At 39.5% G+C, this 16,942-nt stretch overlaps 1 protein-coding gene across 1 annotated transcript in view; it reads right to left on the bottom strand.

Annotated features, from left to right (window-relative positions):
* The window catches only part of ZNF385A (zinc finger protein 385A), a 206,747-nt gene extending 190,222 nt beyond the window's left edge, over positions 1 to 16,525 (bottom strand). The window contains exon 1 of the mRNA XM_056562786.1: positions 16,295 to 16,525. Within this exon, the coding sequence (XP_056418761.1) occupies positions 16,295 to 16,304 (10 nt within the window). The 5' untranslated portion in view covers positions 16,305 to 16,525. The remainder of the gene's footprint in view (positions 1 to 16,294) is intronic.
* Positions 16,526 to 16,942: the final 417 nt, after the last annotated feature.

Below are 16,942 nucleotides of genomic sequence, written 5' to 3'. Positions count from 1 at the left end.
GAATTTTCATTAAAGGGTAGCTCCCACCATCCTATTTTTATTTTTTTTGCTAGCCCGTTCCCACCCCCCCTCCTGCTACGGCACTAGCCCGTTCCCTCCTCCCCCCCCCCCGCCCCGCATACCCCGTTCCCTCATTACACTTGCAGTTACTGCAGAGTCCGGCAGCGGGCGTGCAGCGAGAGTGGCGGCAACAAGGCGGCGGCGATGTGCGGGAGGAGTGGCCTCCCAGCCAGTGGCCGGGGAGCCAATGCGCTCGCGAGTGCAGTACAGTACAGTTTTTAAATGTAAATTAAACCTTTTTAATGAAAAAAATAAAAATAAAAGTATATTAGAGATATGTTGTAGTACATAAGTACTACAACATATCAAAAAATAAAGTTGGTGACAGTGCCCATTTAAGTCCTTGGAGCTTCATATTATGCCTCTGATTACTTTACTTTAATTCCATTGTTAGTTTATATGATTTGTGGTTACTTTGACCCTAAAAATCTACTAATTTTATTTACAATCTATCTTAATGATTGGTCACTTCCTCTAGAGCATACAACAGCTGATAAGTACTGGAAGGATTAGATTTTCTGGCACCAGCTGATTCGAAAAAAATTGTTATCCTCTGGAGTACCCCTTTAAGCAGAGACACAGAATAAGTAGTCAAGCTCCCAAAAGTCTTTGCTTGGCCTCATGTAGCTCCGTCCAAATGCTTAACTATTGAGCATCGTAGAGGTTTCATTAAATAAGAATCAAATGTAAAGTAATGTTAGTATTCAGTTTAATATAGTATAAACTGTAATAAAAAATGGTTCCAATAGTATGTGAAATGACACAGCTTTTCCATAATTATTCAGACTTCTAAAAATGTAAGTATTATGGTAAGGGTATGTACACAAAAACATCTGGCTGCATACAACAGGCCGAGTGTATATTGTACTATAGCTCCAGATTTATTCCATTCTGTTTAATTAATCCCCATTGAATTGTTTGTCCAAACAAAAGGAAATAATACAGGGTAGGTCCACAGAAAAGAATGCACTTGTAAATGGTGTTGGCGCTCTCATACGGATATCATAGAACTGATTCTGTCTCTATCCTGAATATTAAAGGAAAACTGTCATATGTTTTCTCCCGTACTATCCATAGGTACCGATGGATAGTGCGGGAGATGCTGAACATTTTCAGTCCTACCTTGCCCGAATGCGCTGCATAGTTATAGCAGTTTTTCTGTATATTTAAATTAGCTGCTAACTGGCACGGGTGTTGTTACTGCCTTCATCTGGCACTGTGATGTAACTGCCGCCCGGCCTGCAGCACCACCCGGCTAATGAATATTCATATAATGTCTTACACTCTCCATCTCATCACGGGCAATACTGTGCATGTGCGGGATTTCCTACTATACCCGGAAGCGGTCTTCAGCGCTGCTTCATTAGTCCGGAGCAGCGCTGGAGTAAGGATGTAGGCATGTTCATGCCTAACATCTGTAAGCAATATAATGAAGCCGCGCTTGAAGACCACTTCCGGGTACAGTAGAAAATCCCGCACATGCGCAGCATCGACCGGGATGAGAAGGAGAGTGTAAGACATGGTATGAATATTCATTAGCCAGGCGGTGCTGCGGGTCGGGCGGCGGTTACGTCACAGTGCCAGATGAAGGCAGTAACCCCGCCCGTGCCAGTTAGCAGCTAATTTAAATATAAAGAAAAACTGCCATAACGGGAAAACGACGCAGCGCATCCGGGCAAGGTAGGACTCAAAATGTTCAGCATCTCCTGCACTATCCATCAGTAGATAGTGCGGGAGAAAACATATGACAGTTTTCCTTTAAATTGTCTTCGGAGAAGTACATACTGCTAATACAGAATTACAACATTAGATTAGCATTTTTAAACAAGCTTAAAGTAATGTACATAATGTATGTTAGCAAGAAGTAGGAGTCAGAGAGTAGTGAATATGAATGCAGAATCAGACTCCACTAAGTTTGTTTGTAGTCTCTTACCAAGGAAACACATAGGACTGCACAGCAGCTATAGACACAAAATGATAGATGCTGCTAAGAGCTGTAAACACCATTGGATAGCTGTAGGGGTAAACTGTACCTTTCCTGCAGCTCATGATGTTTGACTGACATATGTTATTGCCTTTTATTGCCAAGTGTCAAGGAGGCAGGACCAAGATGCTCACGGACCACAGCCTGGCACATCTCCTCACTCGTTCTCCCCTCTCAACCCCTCCTGGACTGATGCACAGGGCTCAGCTTATAATTAAGGAGGGTCTGGGAGGTGAAGACAAGTGAAAGGGTGTACCAAGCTGTTGTTCTTGAGCATCTCGGCTCCACCTTCTTAACACATTATGAAATAGAAAGTTGATTTTAAAAGTTTGGCAACCATAGGCTCCAGGGAAGGTTTGCCTTTCAACCCTAACACCTATCCAATGGTGTTTGAGGCTCAGAGTAGCAAATAGAGCCGACATATTCTTTTTAAGAGTATTTGCAAGGTGTCTTGATTGGACCCATAAAAATTCTCAAGAAAGTTAAATATAGCCTTTCCATAACCCGAGCATGTAACACGATAAATTCTGATTGTGATATATTTCCTTTGTGAATGTTACAAAGTTAGGTTGTACCTAGTAAATAAAATTTATTTATTTATATAGCGCCTACAGATTCCGCAGCTCTTACAATTATGGGGTACAAACAAAGACAAGTATCAGACATAAAATTACACAATAACTATTCAAACAAGAGGTGTGGGGATATATTGAGGATATGTTGGGGATATGTTGGGGACATGTTGGGGATATGTTGAGGATATGCTGAGGATATGCTGAGGATATGTTGGGGATATGTTGGGGATATGTTGAGGATATGTTGAGGATATGTTGGGGATATGTTGGGGATATGTTGGGGATATGTTGAGGATATGTTGAGGCCAATTAAAGAATGTTATAGGCCTGTCTGAAGAGATGTGTTTTCAGGCCACGTTTGAAACTATGGATGTTGTTGTTGAGTCTGAGGGATTGAGGTATAGCATTCCAGAGAACCGATGCAGCACGAGTGAAGTCTTGGAGACGGGAGTGAGAAGTTCGGATTATAGAAGATGTTAGTGTGAGATCATTAGCAGATCGGAGAGAACGTGTAGGATGGTAGACGGAGATGAGAAAGGAGATGTAGGGAGGTGCAGCATTGTGGAGAGCTTTGTGTGTGAGACTGAGGATTTTGTACTGTATTCTGGACTGAATTGGTAACCAGTGTAGTGACTGGCACAGGGAGGAGGAGTCGGTGTAGCGGCTGGAGAGGAAGATGAGTCTGGCTGCGGCATTAAGGATGGACTGGAGAGGAGAGAGTTTGGAGAAAGGAAGGCCAAATAGTAAAGAGTTACAGTAGTCGAGGCGGGAGTGAATCAAAGCAATAATGAGAGTTTTAGCAGTTTCAGTAGTGAGAAACGGGCGGATTCTTGAAATGTTTTTGAGATGCAGGTGACAAGAACGTGAAAGGGACTGAATATGGGGAGTGAAAGACAGATCAGAGTCAAGTATAACACCAAGACAGCGAGCCTGCTGCCCGGTAGTTATGGTAGTACCACATACCGAGATGGAAATGTCAGGGTTAGGTACAGTATCAGTTGGAGAAAAGACAAGAAGTTCTGTTTCAGAAAGATTTAGTTTCAGATATAAAGAGGACATGATGTCTGAGACAGCAGAGAGACAGTCACTGGTATTCTGTAGGAGTGCTGGGGTGATGTTGGCGGAGGAGGTATAGAGTTGGGTGTCATCACCGTAGAGGTGGTACTGGAAACCAAATCTACTGATTGTTTTTCCAATGGGGGATGTGTAGAGTGAAAAGAGGAGAGGACCCAGGACTGATCCCTGTGGAACCCCGACAGCAAGGGGAAGAGGAGAAGAAGTAGAGCCAGAAAATGAGACGCTAAAGAAGCGGCCAGAGAGATAGGAGGAAAACCAGGCGAGAGCAGAGTCCTTGAGACCGATGGAGCGGAGACTACTGAGGAGGAGTTGGTGATCCAGGAGGAGGGAAAGACCCCAAAAGAGAGGGAGAGGTTAAAGATTTTAGTTAGGTGACAGCTGATAGCAGGAGAGAGAGACTGGATGAGGTGTGAAGGCATGGAGTCACTAGAGCAGGTAGGGGTATTAAAGGGGAATTAAAGGGATATTCCGGCCTAAGACATCTTATCTCCTATCCAAAGGATAGAGAATAAGATGTCTGATTGTGGGGGTCCCACCAGCGGTGGGACCCACACGATCAGACATCGTATCCCCTATCCTTTGGATAGGGGATGAGATGTCTAATGTCAGATTACCCCTTTAAAAGCATTATGAGTATTAACATTGAATAGATAAAAATTACATGTACATATGCAAAACCTCAAATTCTATAGTATAGTCCTCTAGTCATGGGTGGTCACTGACTCCCCATGCAATCCTCAAACAATTTTTTTTGCAAACATAAATGTGGTAAGCTTGCCTAATTTAAAATTTTCATTTGTACTTGATTGTCTCAAATAGATTTCAAGGTGACCTTTTATACAAACAGTGTCCCTTTAACAGTAAACGCTTGCACACTATTTCAGTGTAACTATTTATAAGAAATACAGAGCTTAGCATGATAAGGACAAAGCAGAGCCATTCGCATGGTCAGCACACATCCCCAAGGGACACATCTGTCACTCTGCAAACTGCTACAAACCAAAAGCTAAATGACCTCTGCCTAGTGCACAGCTCAAGGCAAGCGAGGCCCCCGCAAATGGTTCACCGGCATGCTCCCTCATAGGGATATTATGCAAACAACAATTATTTGCTCCTTCCCAAAATGTCAGTCTGTATCACATTGCCGTATGTAAATGCTGCCGTACTGTTCATGGACTTAATTAGCTGTAAGGGAGGAGGTGAGGAAATGTATGTGGGACAGGGAAGGTGTCTACTGCATTGTGGCATCCAGTGCATCATCACAACCCATCAACACAACCCTCCAATTATACCGCATCCAGCGTGACCTATAATAAACATGTACATTGCAATGCACATTGGTTTTCTTCTGTAGGAAAGGTACTAGTTATTGAATTATGCTTCCTACAGAATATTGATTGGAAAGAAATTGATGTCCTTATTGGGGAGATTACTTTCAGATTGCTTATACAATATTTAGATCACATATACAGGCTGTGAAGGTGCTAGCAATATCACAATTTAGTACATACTTAAAGGGGTATTCCAGGAAAAAACTTTTTTTTTAGATCAACTGGCTCCAGAAAGTTAAACATATTTGTAAATTACTTCTATTAAAATAATCTTTCAATAATTATCAGCTGCTGAAGTTGAGTTGTTGTTTTCTGTCTGGCAACAGTGCTCTCTGCTGACATCTCTGCTTGTCTTAGGAACTGCACAGAGTAGAAGAGGTTTGCTATGGGGATTTGCTTCTAAACTGGGCAGTTCCCAAGACACATGTCATCAGAAAGCACTTAGACAGAAAATAACAACTCAACTTCAGCAGCTCATAAGTACGGAAAGGATTAAGATTTTTTTAAAGAAGTAATTTACAAATCTGTTTAACTATCTGGAGCCAGTTGATAAATAAAAAAAAACGTTTTTTTCCTGGATAACCCCTTTAATTAAACAGTCCCTATGTTGGAATAAGATGATGATGCATTTCATCTATTATTGAATAATGGTTGAAATAATTGATCTGTCACATAACGCTACAAACATTTATCAAAGACCATTGAAGTTCAAGAGGTCTAACATTTCTTTTTATATTTTTAACAGTGACCAGGTTGGGCTAAAAAATTAAAATAAATAAAAAATGAATGATCACCTGCCAAAGTCCCCTGCTGCAATTCCAATGGTACCCAGTCTTTGCTGCTCAACACTTCCAAATCTCCACCCAAGGGTGAAACAGGACCCCTCAGTGGCCATTGATTGGCTGAGCAGGCAAATCCTTGTTTCAAGACATCATTGGAAAGTGGTGAGAAGCGGGGACCAAACCCTGTCAGAAAGGCAGTGGCGGTGGGGGGCGGGGGGGCTGGATAATGTGAGTATCAATTTTTTTTGCCAAACCTTGCTACTTTTAAAAGTTATACGTCCCCAAAAAAAACCTTTAATGATAAATTTGCCCATAGCAAGGAGTTATAATAGAAAACTACATTTTTATTTACGCATTATTTGCAGTGTGATGTGCCTGTATACTCACATGACGGCTGCAGCCAATCACTAGCCTCAGTGGTATACAACACATGACCATTAAGGCCTGTGATTGGCTACAGTGATAATGTGGGTATACAGGCACATTATTACTGCAGTTATATAAACAAAGCCGTCAGGGAGGAATGGAGCAGTGGTGCTGGAAGCAGCAGAGGATTATACTGGTAAGTATAGCGGCATTTATTTTTGTTGTTGTTTTTGTTGCTACAGTCATGGGTATATTTTTTAATAACTTGGAAAACTCTTCCAAATTCCTAGGTATGACATCCCTATGTTCTATTAAAGGGGTATTCCGCTGGAAAACTATTTATTTTAAATCAACTGGTTCCTGAAAGTTTTACAGATTTGTAAATGACTTCTATTTACAAATCTTTATCCTCCCAGTACTTATCAGCTGCTGTATACTACAGAGGAAGTTCTTTTCTTTTTGAATTTCTGTCTGTCCACAGTGCTCTATGCTGACACCTCTGTCCATGTCAGGAACTGTCCAGAGTAGAAGCAAATCCCCATAGCAAACCTATCCTGCTCTGGACAGTTCCTGGATATGGACAGAGCTGTCAGCAGAGAGCACTGTGGTCAGACAGAAAATGAGTTAAAAAAGAAAATAACTTTCTTTGTAGTATAAAGCAGCTGATAAGTACTGGAAGGATTAAGAATTTTTAATAGAAGTAATTTACAAATCTGTATATCTTTTTGGTACCGGTTGATTTTAAATAAATTGTTTTCCACCGGAGTACCCCTTTAAGACATATAGAAACATAGAATGTGTCGGCAGATAAGAACCATTAATCTGAATCCTATCAATAGTCCCTGGCTCTATTTTATAGGGCCAGGGACTATTGATAGGATTCAGATTATTGAGCAGACATATGGACAGATGATGGGGCAACTACAGACTGTATAGATAAACAGTGAACATGTGACGCTAACAAATAAACAGCTAAAACATTAAACCTCATTATTAGACTTTATATGCAAATATCCTTTTTACTTTCTGCTATAATGATTTGTGTCCCCAAAAATGTCCTGATGGCCAGACTTATCTAAACTATTTGCTTCAACCGCTGCTAATCTAATATCTATGAGCGCAGTGAGTAAATAAAACCGCAACATTAGGATGGCTTGGCAGACAAGGACAGCAATGATAGAGTACATTGATCGCATTATTGCAGCAATGAATCAATATAACTACAAGTGTATTGAAATCCCCATTCACATGTGTCAGCTCTACTACAGATGGCTGCTGAAATATCAGTCTTCCCATTGTTACAAGCTAAACAGTTATTAATCTACTGCAGTTGTAGAGTAAAGTAAGCAGTAGCTACATTTTAATCTTGGGAAATGTGTATCTATAATGGCTTCTATTGTCTTTATTCCCAGGGTTCCTAAAAGCACATCCATTGATGTATGTGGCATAACAACAAAAAAGAATGCAAAAGATTATATACTGCACTTTCTTTTGTAATGAAAAAAGCCAATGAGAATTTAAAAGGATTATGTCACAGTATGGATGTTTACATGAATCCTCTTTTCCAAGTAGAGGCCTTGAGGGCCTAATTCTGCATCAGAACTGCCAGATGAGCATTGTTCCTATGTACATTGAGCACATACACCACATACAGAGGAGTACAGTCATACCTGATATAGAGACAGGAAGTCATTTATAAATTACATACAGTTCACTAAATGTTCTAATTTAACTCATATTAAAGGGGTATTCCAGGAAAAACTTTATTTTTTATCAACTGGCTCCAGAAAGTTGAACAGATTTGTAAATGACTTCTATAAAAAAAAAATCTTAATCCTTTCAATAATTATCAGCTGCTGAAGTTGAGTTGTTCTTATCTGTCTGGAAACAGTGCTCTCTGCTGACATCTCTGCTTGTGTCAGGAACTGCACAGAGCAGAAGAGGTTTGCTATGGAAATTTGCTTCTACTCTGGAAAGCTCCCGAGACACGTGTCATCAGAGAGCACTTAGACAGAAAAGAACAACTCAACTTCAGCAGCTCATAAGTACTGAAAGGATTAATATTTTTTAGCAGAAGTAATTCACAAATCCGTTTAACTTTCTGGAGCCAGTTGAGATATAAAAAAATGTTTTTTCCTGGATAACCCCTTTAAGCTTTACAATACATAATAACTATGAATGAGTGAGAATGTATTATGCTTTTACACTTATGACCCTATGAAATAGAATCAGCCTCTGATACAGATCCCTATAGGACTCAAGACATTATTTTTCCAGTGCAGACACACATTTATACTAGGGTCAATTCATTTATAGGTATATTTCTAGAAGAAAAAAGAAGTTCCCAAGCAAGAACAGTAAAATCAGGTAGTGGGTATAAGGTTGAGAGTTGTAGTCACATCCAGTCTTTCTAGATTTTGTAGATAATGTCAATAAAAAGCAGAAGGAGGAGACAATTGGCCATAGGATATGGAAATGATAGACGCTTATGATGATCGGCCCCCCTCAATATGTCTCACCATATATCAGTGGCTTTGTCAAGAGACAAGTGGGCCCTCCAGGACCCTCCATATACTGTTCTTGCTTCTGTTGAATTCAGATGCTTTAGTGGCACCATGAGTTATTTATTCTAGTTATAATTGTCAGGTTCACAACTGTGTGTCAGTGCATATGCAATTGGAGTAATGTCTTTATATTAGACATCAATACAATGGCATATTATTTTAGCTACATAATGAAAATATTTATTTCTTTAAATTTCGTAACTCTGAATCGGCAAAGCTTCCATCCAGCCTTAGGAAATTATTGTTTAGACTGAAAAGCTCTCATTATCTTTTTCAAGGTGTGGCTGAAATCGAATGTTTCCCCCCGTACTTGACTTCTGCAGAGTGCACTGCTTTACTTGGCTGGCCAGAAAGGATATGGCTTGCTTTCTATTGCTTGTGTGAAAACCTGACATTAGTATTGTTGTTCCCTTGTGAGTGTGGACTGGTCTATTCACTATCACTGGCACTGGTAGACTCTCCCTTGCCAGACTTTCTCTATATAACCATTGTTGTGTGAGCAAACAATCTAAAATCTGTTCTTTTATTCTGATTACAGACGACAGTAAATTCCCTTTTGAAATTTTTTCAATACATTTAATATAAAAGTATTCAAACATTTAGAGCTATGACTGTGTGTAGTATCTGGGTCTATGCTAGGTACTTCCACTTTATACGTGAAGACCTTTTATCAAAGATGGGATTCGATAACATGCTTCAAAAACTGTCAAAAGTTTCTATTCTTGCTCTGTAAATATTCTTGTTTTGCAACAGCTTGTAGTCTTCAAGATTGTTGTTATAGAGCCCTTAAAGGGGTACTCCCACCCTAGACATCTCATTCCCTATCCAAAGGACCCCCGCAGTATTGCATGCGGCACCCACCTGTTTTTTGTGCGGAAGCGCTGGACATCACGCCCCCTCCCATAGACTTGCATAGGGGGGGCGGGCGTGACATCACACAGGGGCGGAGTCCTGACGTCACAGACTTCCGTTCCCGTAGTCGCGACTCAGACCCTCCAGCGCTTCCGCACAAAAATCAGGTGGGTGCCGCATGCAATACTGCAGGGGTCCCCAGCGGCAGGACCCCCGAGATCAGACATCTTATCCCCTATCCTTTGGATCCTAAGATGTCTAGGGTGGGAGTACCCTTTTAAGGGAAGGCTAATCTATCTAGTGTGAACCTGCACCAGGCCCCTTCTTCACAAGTACCCCTATATTACTATACAATGAAAGGGGAAACTTTGTTTGGTGCTACAGTTCCCTTTTGTACTAAAATAGAAAGATTGAAGTTACAAGAATGGCATGGTGATATGAGCCCATTTTATTTTATATCTTATTATCTTTCTATAAGCTACATCTTACACATGCACTAATACCACTAATACTCATATGGTCATCTTCTTTCATTTTGCCATCTGTCATTGGGAGACCCCCAATACACATTAAATTGTCAGCCAATACCACCAATGCCAATGGGTTCTAATATCTTTTATTTGGGTCTTGCTAAATGTCTACTGTCATCTATGTTACCCATCTGTGAAATGCCAAAAGGTTAGTTATCAGGCATTTACTGGGTGGCCCCAAAACAATCTCTTACTCTTTATGCAGTTTTTATTTTATTTTTCTGTTTTTATTTCATAGTATATGTATAGTTACATAAAAAAAAGCCACTTCATGGAGGATATTTAATGTTCTTGTAGATTTGGTGAATAAATAGTAAACAAATTGATTCAAATACAACTTTTGTGAAATGTCTAACTAGTATGAATAAAAAAATCCCGGTCAAACAAAAAAGAAAGGTCATTGCGTTTGTTACTTCAGCTATGAAAGAACACTGTCCTTGGTACCATTTAGATTTTGTCCTAGAACAGATGAATGCAAAAGAGAAAAGCTACTGCCTGACCAATGCTTTCAAAGTTTTAATGCAAAAAGATTTAAATATATCCCGGTGAGAGCCTATTTCTAAACACATCCGTCTCCTGGTACATCCAAACTCATTATCACCTCATTAAATGCGAGGGATCTTGAGTAGAAATGAGGAATGACAGCCCATATGCCCAAAGTTCCAGGCAGAGGCCAACAGATGTTCCAGTCCAATCAGAGACTATGTAGCATGTTAACCATGGCGTTGCCCATTTTATAGATTGGTATAAGCCTGTGTTATTGCTGCAGAGGATTAACAGTGCAAACTATACAGATGTAGATGAGCTGATTTGGTCATTTAACTGATTCTTTACATACTGTGGTCATGTAGAAGGTTTAATTTAATGTTGTTCTAATCCACGGATAAGAAATGACAAATCCAACACTGTTACATCTGAAGGTCAATCTCATCTGCAACTACATTAAGAAACAAGATGAGGATTATATATGCATTGCTATTCATTAATGTAAAATAAGTATGGATAGACATTGAGAGGGGTATCTACTCTCTCACATGCATCTTTTGTCTCGTTCACTTGCACCAGCTCCTGAACATCTGGCACATCATATACCTTAAAGAGTAAAACTTTACATACTACTCTCATGCAGACTCATGGTATTATTTTACTTAGTAAGCTCCATGAGTTTGGGTTGGTGAAGGATTCCACTAAAGAATTCAAGTACATCTCTGACAAAGCCCCTACCAGCCTGGCTCTCAATGTAGATGGACCTCCACCAAAAGTCATTTCTCTCCACAGTGACACCCTCTCAAAAAAAGAATGAACAATTTTATATTAACTTAAATCTAGTTAATTTCAAATTAATTAAAATCACTACTAATTAAAATCTAACACAAGTGCTACATTTGGGGTATTGTTATAGGTCAGTAGCTGTAATAGGCACTTACACAAACATTCCCAATAGTTATTTGTTTGTGAGAAAGACTTTAATCTCTAAATTGAAGTCTAGATTGAAGTTGAAAACTGAAGTCGAAAGCAATGCTATTTAATTGTTGTGGTATTTTTTATGACTATTGCAACAAGGCAGTGTTTGGTAAACTTATTCAAAGAACACAGGGCCCATACATACATACATTGCTCATTTTAACACCTCCCTAAGGAAACAGGCATCAGCTTTTAGGATTTTTACTTGACCTTTTACTACATTAAATATTTGGGTCTGTCCCTTCTTACAGCTATACATTATATCAGCAAATCTGTCCTAGCCACATTACCCAACTCAATTATTAAAGCTTTTGAGGAACCTCTTGTGGCCTTGCAGTTAGCTAAAGTCTAAGACACTCAAAGAGGTAATGCCTTGAACTCAGATAGTTTCATGTTACATTATTACAAAAAATGTCTTCCCTTTCTCACTCTGACGACTTCCTCTATGCCTCTCACTCATGACCATGCTATCCATGAGATGACAAAGACCACATTTGCAATACCAAATTTGTACAGACCAGGCAGATTTTCTCACTTCCATACGGGGAAATGATACTGTAAACATTACCAACACCCAAAATCTTCCAATGAGCCCCCTCTCCCCAAAGCATAAACGGTTTTCATTGGGTGTATTGGGAATTTCTTGCCCATCCTTGAAACATATTGACATTAATCACTGAATCTTCTAAGGATTATGGCTCTTTAATTTAACCCTTCAACCTCCTTGATTTTATGTTGGTCCTATTCATATTCTCTTATCTCCCTCATTACTAGTCCCATTCTTTGAACCCTTACTTCACACAATCTGAGATAAATCAGACAATCAGGTCAGGATGTCTTATGCCTCTGGAATTCTCCTGATGTATATGGTAAACGTATGAATAGCTCTTGATGATCAGACGGAGGCAAAAAAAAAAGCATTATTGTGAAATCCCTTCAAGTTTATTTTTTATATAGAACTATATACAGCGAAAAAATGTGTACCATGCAGTTTACATTATTTTTAACATGGGAGTCTATATATCACAGATTCCACTGAGAAGCATCCAGGATAGGTATAAAGTACATCCAAGTATACATAAGGGAATTACCTTGACCTTCACCAAAAATACTTTACAGTGGGGTGTAAAAAAAAACCTAAGTAGTACATTTTTGCTAATCTCAATACCGGGACTATTTTAGTCAGATGCTAAATTCTCCATTAGGGAACAACAAAATAACAATGTCTTAAATAAATGCCCCTAAAATTCCAGGAATTTGTTTTATTTGACTATGCTACAGGGGCTGTAAAGTTAGTGTAGTTCATAATGTAGTGTCTGTACCTGTGTGTGACGGTTTTCTCACAATTCTTCTGTGATTTTCACCCCAGTATTTATTTTTAACAGCATACAAAATGACTGATGTCTCAGATTTTTCTCAGGTTGCAATGTGGACGAGACCTGACTCACTAGTCAGCTGATGACAGGGAGCCTGTCTGCTTCAATGGGTGGAGGGATCGCTTGGTGGGAGAGAGATCAATCTGCAACTAATGCAACAGCTGTAGGCACCCTGATTGAAAACCACAGGTCTTTTGAATGGATGCAGCTCATTTATGTTTCAATGGGTGGGGTGGCTGATGTGTGGGAGGGAGGAAAATTGAATGATGGGATTTGTAGCAAAAGAAGAAAACTCAAACAGGAAATACCAGTTCACAAAAAGCTTGCCACAGTGTTATGGTAATCTCACAGCACAGCCATTTAGGCCCAAGACAAGCGCAGATCCACCCTAAGCATGTCCATTACTGTCTGCCAGGTATGTACTAAAATCCCCTTATGGTGGATAATCCTTTTAACACCATTCCTTTGTAAATAAATCACAATCATAATGATAATTTGCTGCTGGATAACACATTAGCAATAAAAGACACTAATTTGATGTAAACAATTTCTGACTGTTAGTCGTGTGTCTATAATTTCTCCTCTGCAGGTGAAGATTTACAGCGAGATGATGGAGAAATGCTCTTTTCTAGGGCAGACAAATCAGATATAAGATTACAAAGATGCTCAGAAATCCATTACAGATCAGCCATCACAAGCTATTCATTTCAAAGATACTTTACCATAATAACAAAAAAAATAAAAATGTATAAAAATTCCAAACAGTCCCATGAGACTCGGCATCACTCGGGTACAATATGTTTAATGGAGGCCTTTATACATTACTGTGATTAAAGGATCACAAGAGGTCCAGAACTTTCTAACCTGGAAGAATGCCACACCATTTTTTTTTCCATCTTTTTGTTTTTTAAGTGGTTTTATATTCTACTGCATGGACTTTAATGTCTACACTGCAGCATTTTTAAAGCTTTTTGGTGTCAAATTTGCAACTGATTACGCCCCCTAGAATAATCTATATTTTATACCCTAGCAATTCTAAACATCCTCTTATTCTGCTCACTAAGTATGTTTTTGTGCTATTCTTTATACTGGTGTGTCCTTGGATCCATTGTTTGTATTGAACAATGGTTTCCACATAGGAAATGATCAATACAAAGTTAATTGAAGTTATTCATACCAAGCTGCAAGAGATCCTTGAAAACCAAACACATGTCATTTTCAGAATAAAATGGAGAAGCATTGTCAACAGGTGTAGCATTTCAATAAGCATCCATTACTCTATTATTGTGTCTCCTGATTCAAGACTGATTCATGGCTATATAAAGAACACAAACACGCATTGGAGGCAAAAGATGGTCCCATTGATAATGTTCCCTGAATGGTTTGGAATCATGAAATCCAGTGAAAACTCTTTGTGACAACCATGCAAAATATCACTAAGGAATGGTCCCCACTAAAGAAGGGTGGTCTTCTGGAGATGGCCAGTATGCACAGAATATAAAGAAACTGAAAAGATCTGGTCTAGATAAATAAGTTGTCTTCTCAGTGAGTCCTTTGGTGAGCTGTGACTGTAGTTATACACGTTTTTTTCACGATTAATTTGTTCATTTCCATTCTTGTTTTTAACAATATTAAACTGTATTGTTGCCTTCTTGAATTTAGAGTTGTATGCCTAGATGGACCTCAATGTCTTCTCTGAGTTTTTCTATGTAATTAATACAAAAAAAAGTTTGAAGGATGAAGTCTTAAGAAATGGTGTTTTGTCATTGTTCAGGTCCTGACTGGAACAGGTACAGTGACTCCTTGTCTCATTTTAATTACAAGGCGGGATACAGAGGCGCAGCTGCTGAAAATGTTGATGGGGAGCCAAGGTGAGGAGGGACACGTGCAGCTGTGTCCATTCGAATGAATGTTTCAACTCCCCAGCGACCAATATACATCACAGCCTAGATAGCCAAATAACTACATACCCACTTGGCTACTATCACATTTTCTAACCCAGCTGATTTACTGCTCTGATGGGTGGGAGGTTAGAAAGTAAAAGTTTGACATTCCACACTTTGAAAGAAAAAACAAAAAAATAACTTCAAACTAATCTTTCCAGAAGTCTAATAAAACATTCAGTCTGCATCGTGTGGGTATGTTCTATTCAACAGTTGTATGTACTATAGCTTAGCTTTTTGTAAATATCTTATATATTCCTGCTTCCTCTGTCTACAGTATATAGACTTCCTACACAGAGAGCACATTAACATTTCAGTAGCTCTAACTATACCTCAATCCATCCAGGCAATGTGCAGCATATGGCGGCTAGTAAACACAACATACTGTACACGACTGTGCCAAAACACAGATTATTAGCCAGAAATCAGCCAGGATTATTTTTTCACATTAGCATAAACACATATCGTGCTCTTGCAGGCTTTTCTCCCATATACAGTTTGCCTTGCAATGATTTTACATTACTTTCAGTACCTCAGTTACAAGTGAAGGATCCAATGCTGTTACTATGCAGACAAGTGTTTACAAGAGCAATGGAAGGATTGAACATTTAAACATTTAAATCTAATTTTCAAACTTTGCTAAACAAGACAAATGGTCCTTATCCCCACATTCAGACCACAGCCAGAGAAGGGAATATAAAGTTGCAAGGGGACAGGGGTCAATCTGTTAATTGTAGTTATCTAGACAATTATTTTTTTTAGGACAAAAAAGTTTTCTACAAGCTCTAAGAGATGGAGAGGTAAGTGGTTGTAATGGTCCATTGACCCCATCATCAAGATTACATAATAGAGATAGATTTGGAAACCCTTAAATACTGGTTTCTAAGACCAGAATAAGTTCTTTTTACCAGTACTAGGAGACACAGTGGGTCACCTGCCTAAATTTCAAAAGGAGAAATAAAGACGAAGGAGGACAACCAGGATTTCTCGGTTATTACTTGAAAGCCAACTATTACCAATTTCAAAGGCCAAATAAGTCATTCCACAAGCCATGACATATACAGTAGGGGCAGCAGTGGTCTAGTGACCTCTTCCTCAAATATACACACAGCTGGAGAGGTGCAAAAAGATAGACAGGGGACAAGTAGAAGTCATTGATGGTGCAGAGAAGAATGATTCAAAGACAATGAACATCTACAAAAGAGGCAGCATCACAGAGAGACACAGTGATCTGTGAATGGGAAGATAAAAATAACATAGCAAAACATAACAGAGGAGCTTAGTAAAGTGATGCAGAGACAATAAAATCAATAGAATCCATTACAGCTTAAGAAAAAAAAGGAATACGGAAAACAGTAAAAAAAAAAAAAGGTGGAAAATGTTCACTTACCCAAAATCATGACTTCAGCCTGCAGGGTCTGGCAAACACAGGACGCTTCTCCTCAGATCTTGTGAGGAGGGGCTGCTCGCTTCTCAGCCCCTTTTCTTTCAGTCGCTCCTGAAGCACTCTGTCCGCTCTCTTCTTTAGACAGCAATTGGAAAAGCCCTTTACCAGCACAGAAAAGGGAGAGGAAATGTTAGGGCTCTGACAGATTGTGCGACAGTAGAAACTGGGATGGAGGGGGGGGGGGGGGTGGGGGGAGGAAGAGTAAGCTTGCAGATTTCTAGTGAGTGTCAGGATGGGAAGGATGGTGCACTAAAAACACTTCTGACAGGTCAGGCTAAGGTCCAGCGATGTGAATGGAATAATCTTGGAGTATGTTAGAAATTCCAGAAACTCCTGTGCTTTTCCTATTTGTAAACTGTTACTGTGCTGCAGGACTAAGAAGGCAGCTGCAGAACTAAAGCAGATTACTGAGTTTTGGACACTTGAAGAAGCCAACTCCTCATCCCTTCCTGCACATGGGGGATGTTTCTGGCCAAGTTCCAAAAAGGGTTCACCCCAGCTTTATTCAATACATACAAGAAAACTCCCAAAATAGACGAGGGAAAGTACTGGAGGAGATGCACTCCCTGTAGTACCTCTGGTATCCCACAG

The sequence above is a fragment of the Hyla sarda genome, chromosome 2, assembly GCF_029499605.1.
Source record: "Hyla sarda isolate aHylSar1 chromosome 2, aHylSar1.hap1, whole genome shotgun sequence".
In the NCBI taxonomy this organism is placed as follows: Eukaryota; Metazoa; Chordata; class Amphibia; order Anura; family Hylidae; genus Hyla; species Hyla sarda.
Note: the sequence above shows the minus strand (reverse complement) of the source record. Positions and strands in the feature narration are given on the sequence as shown.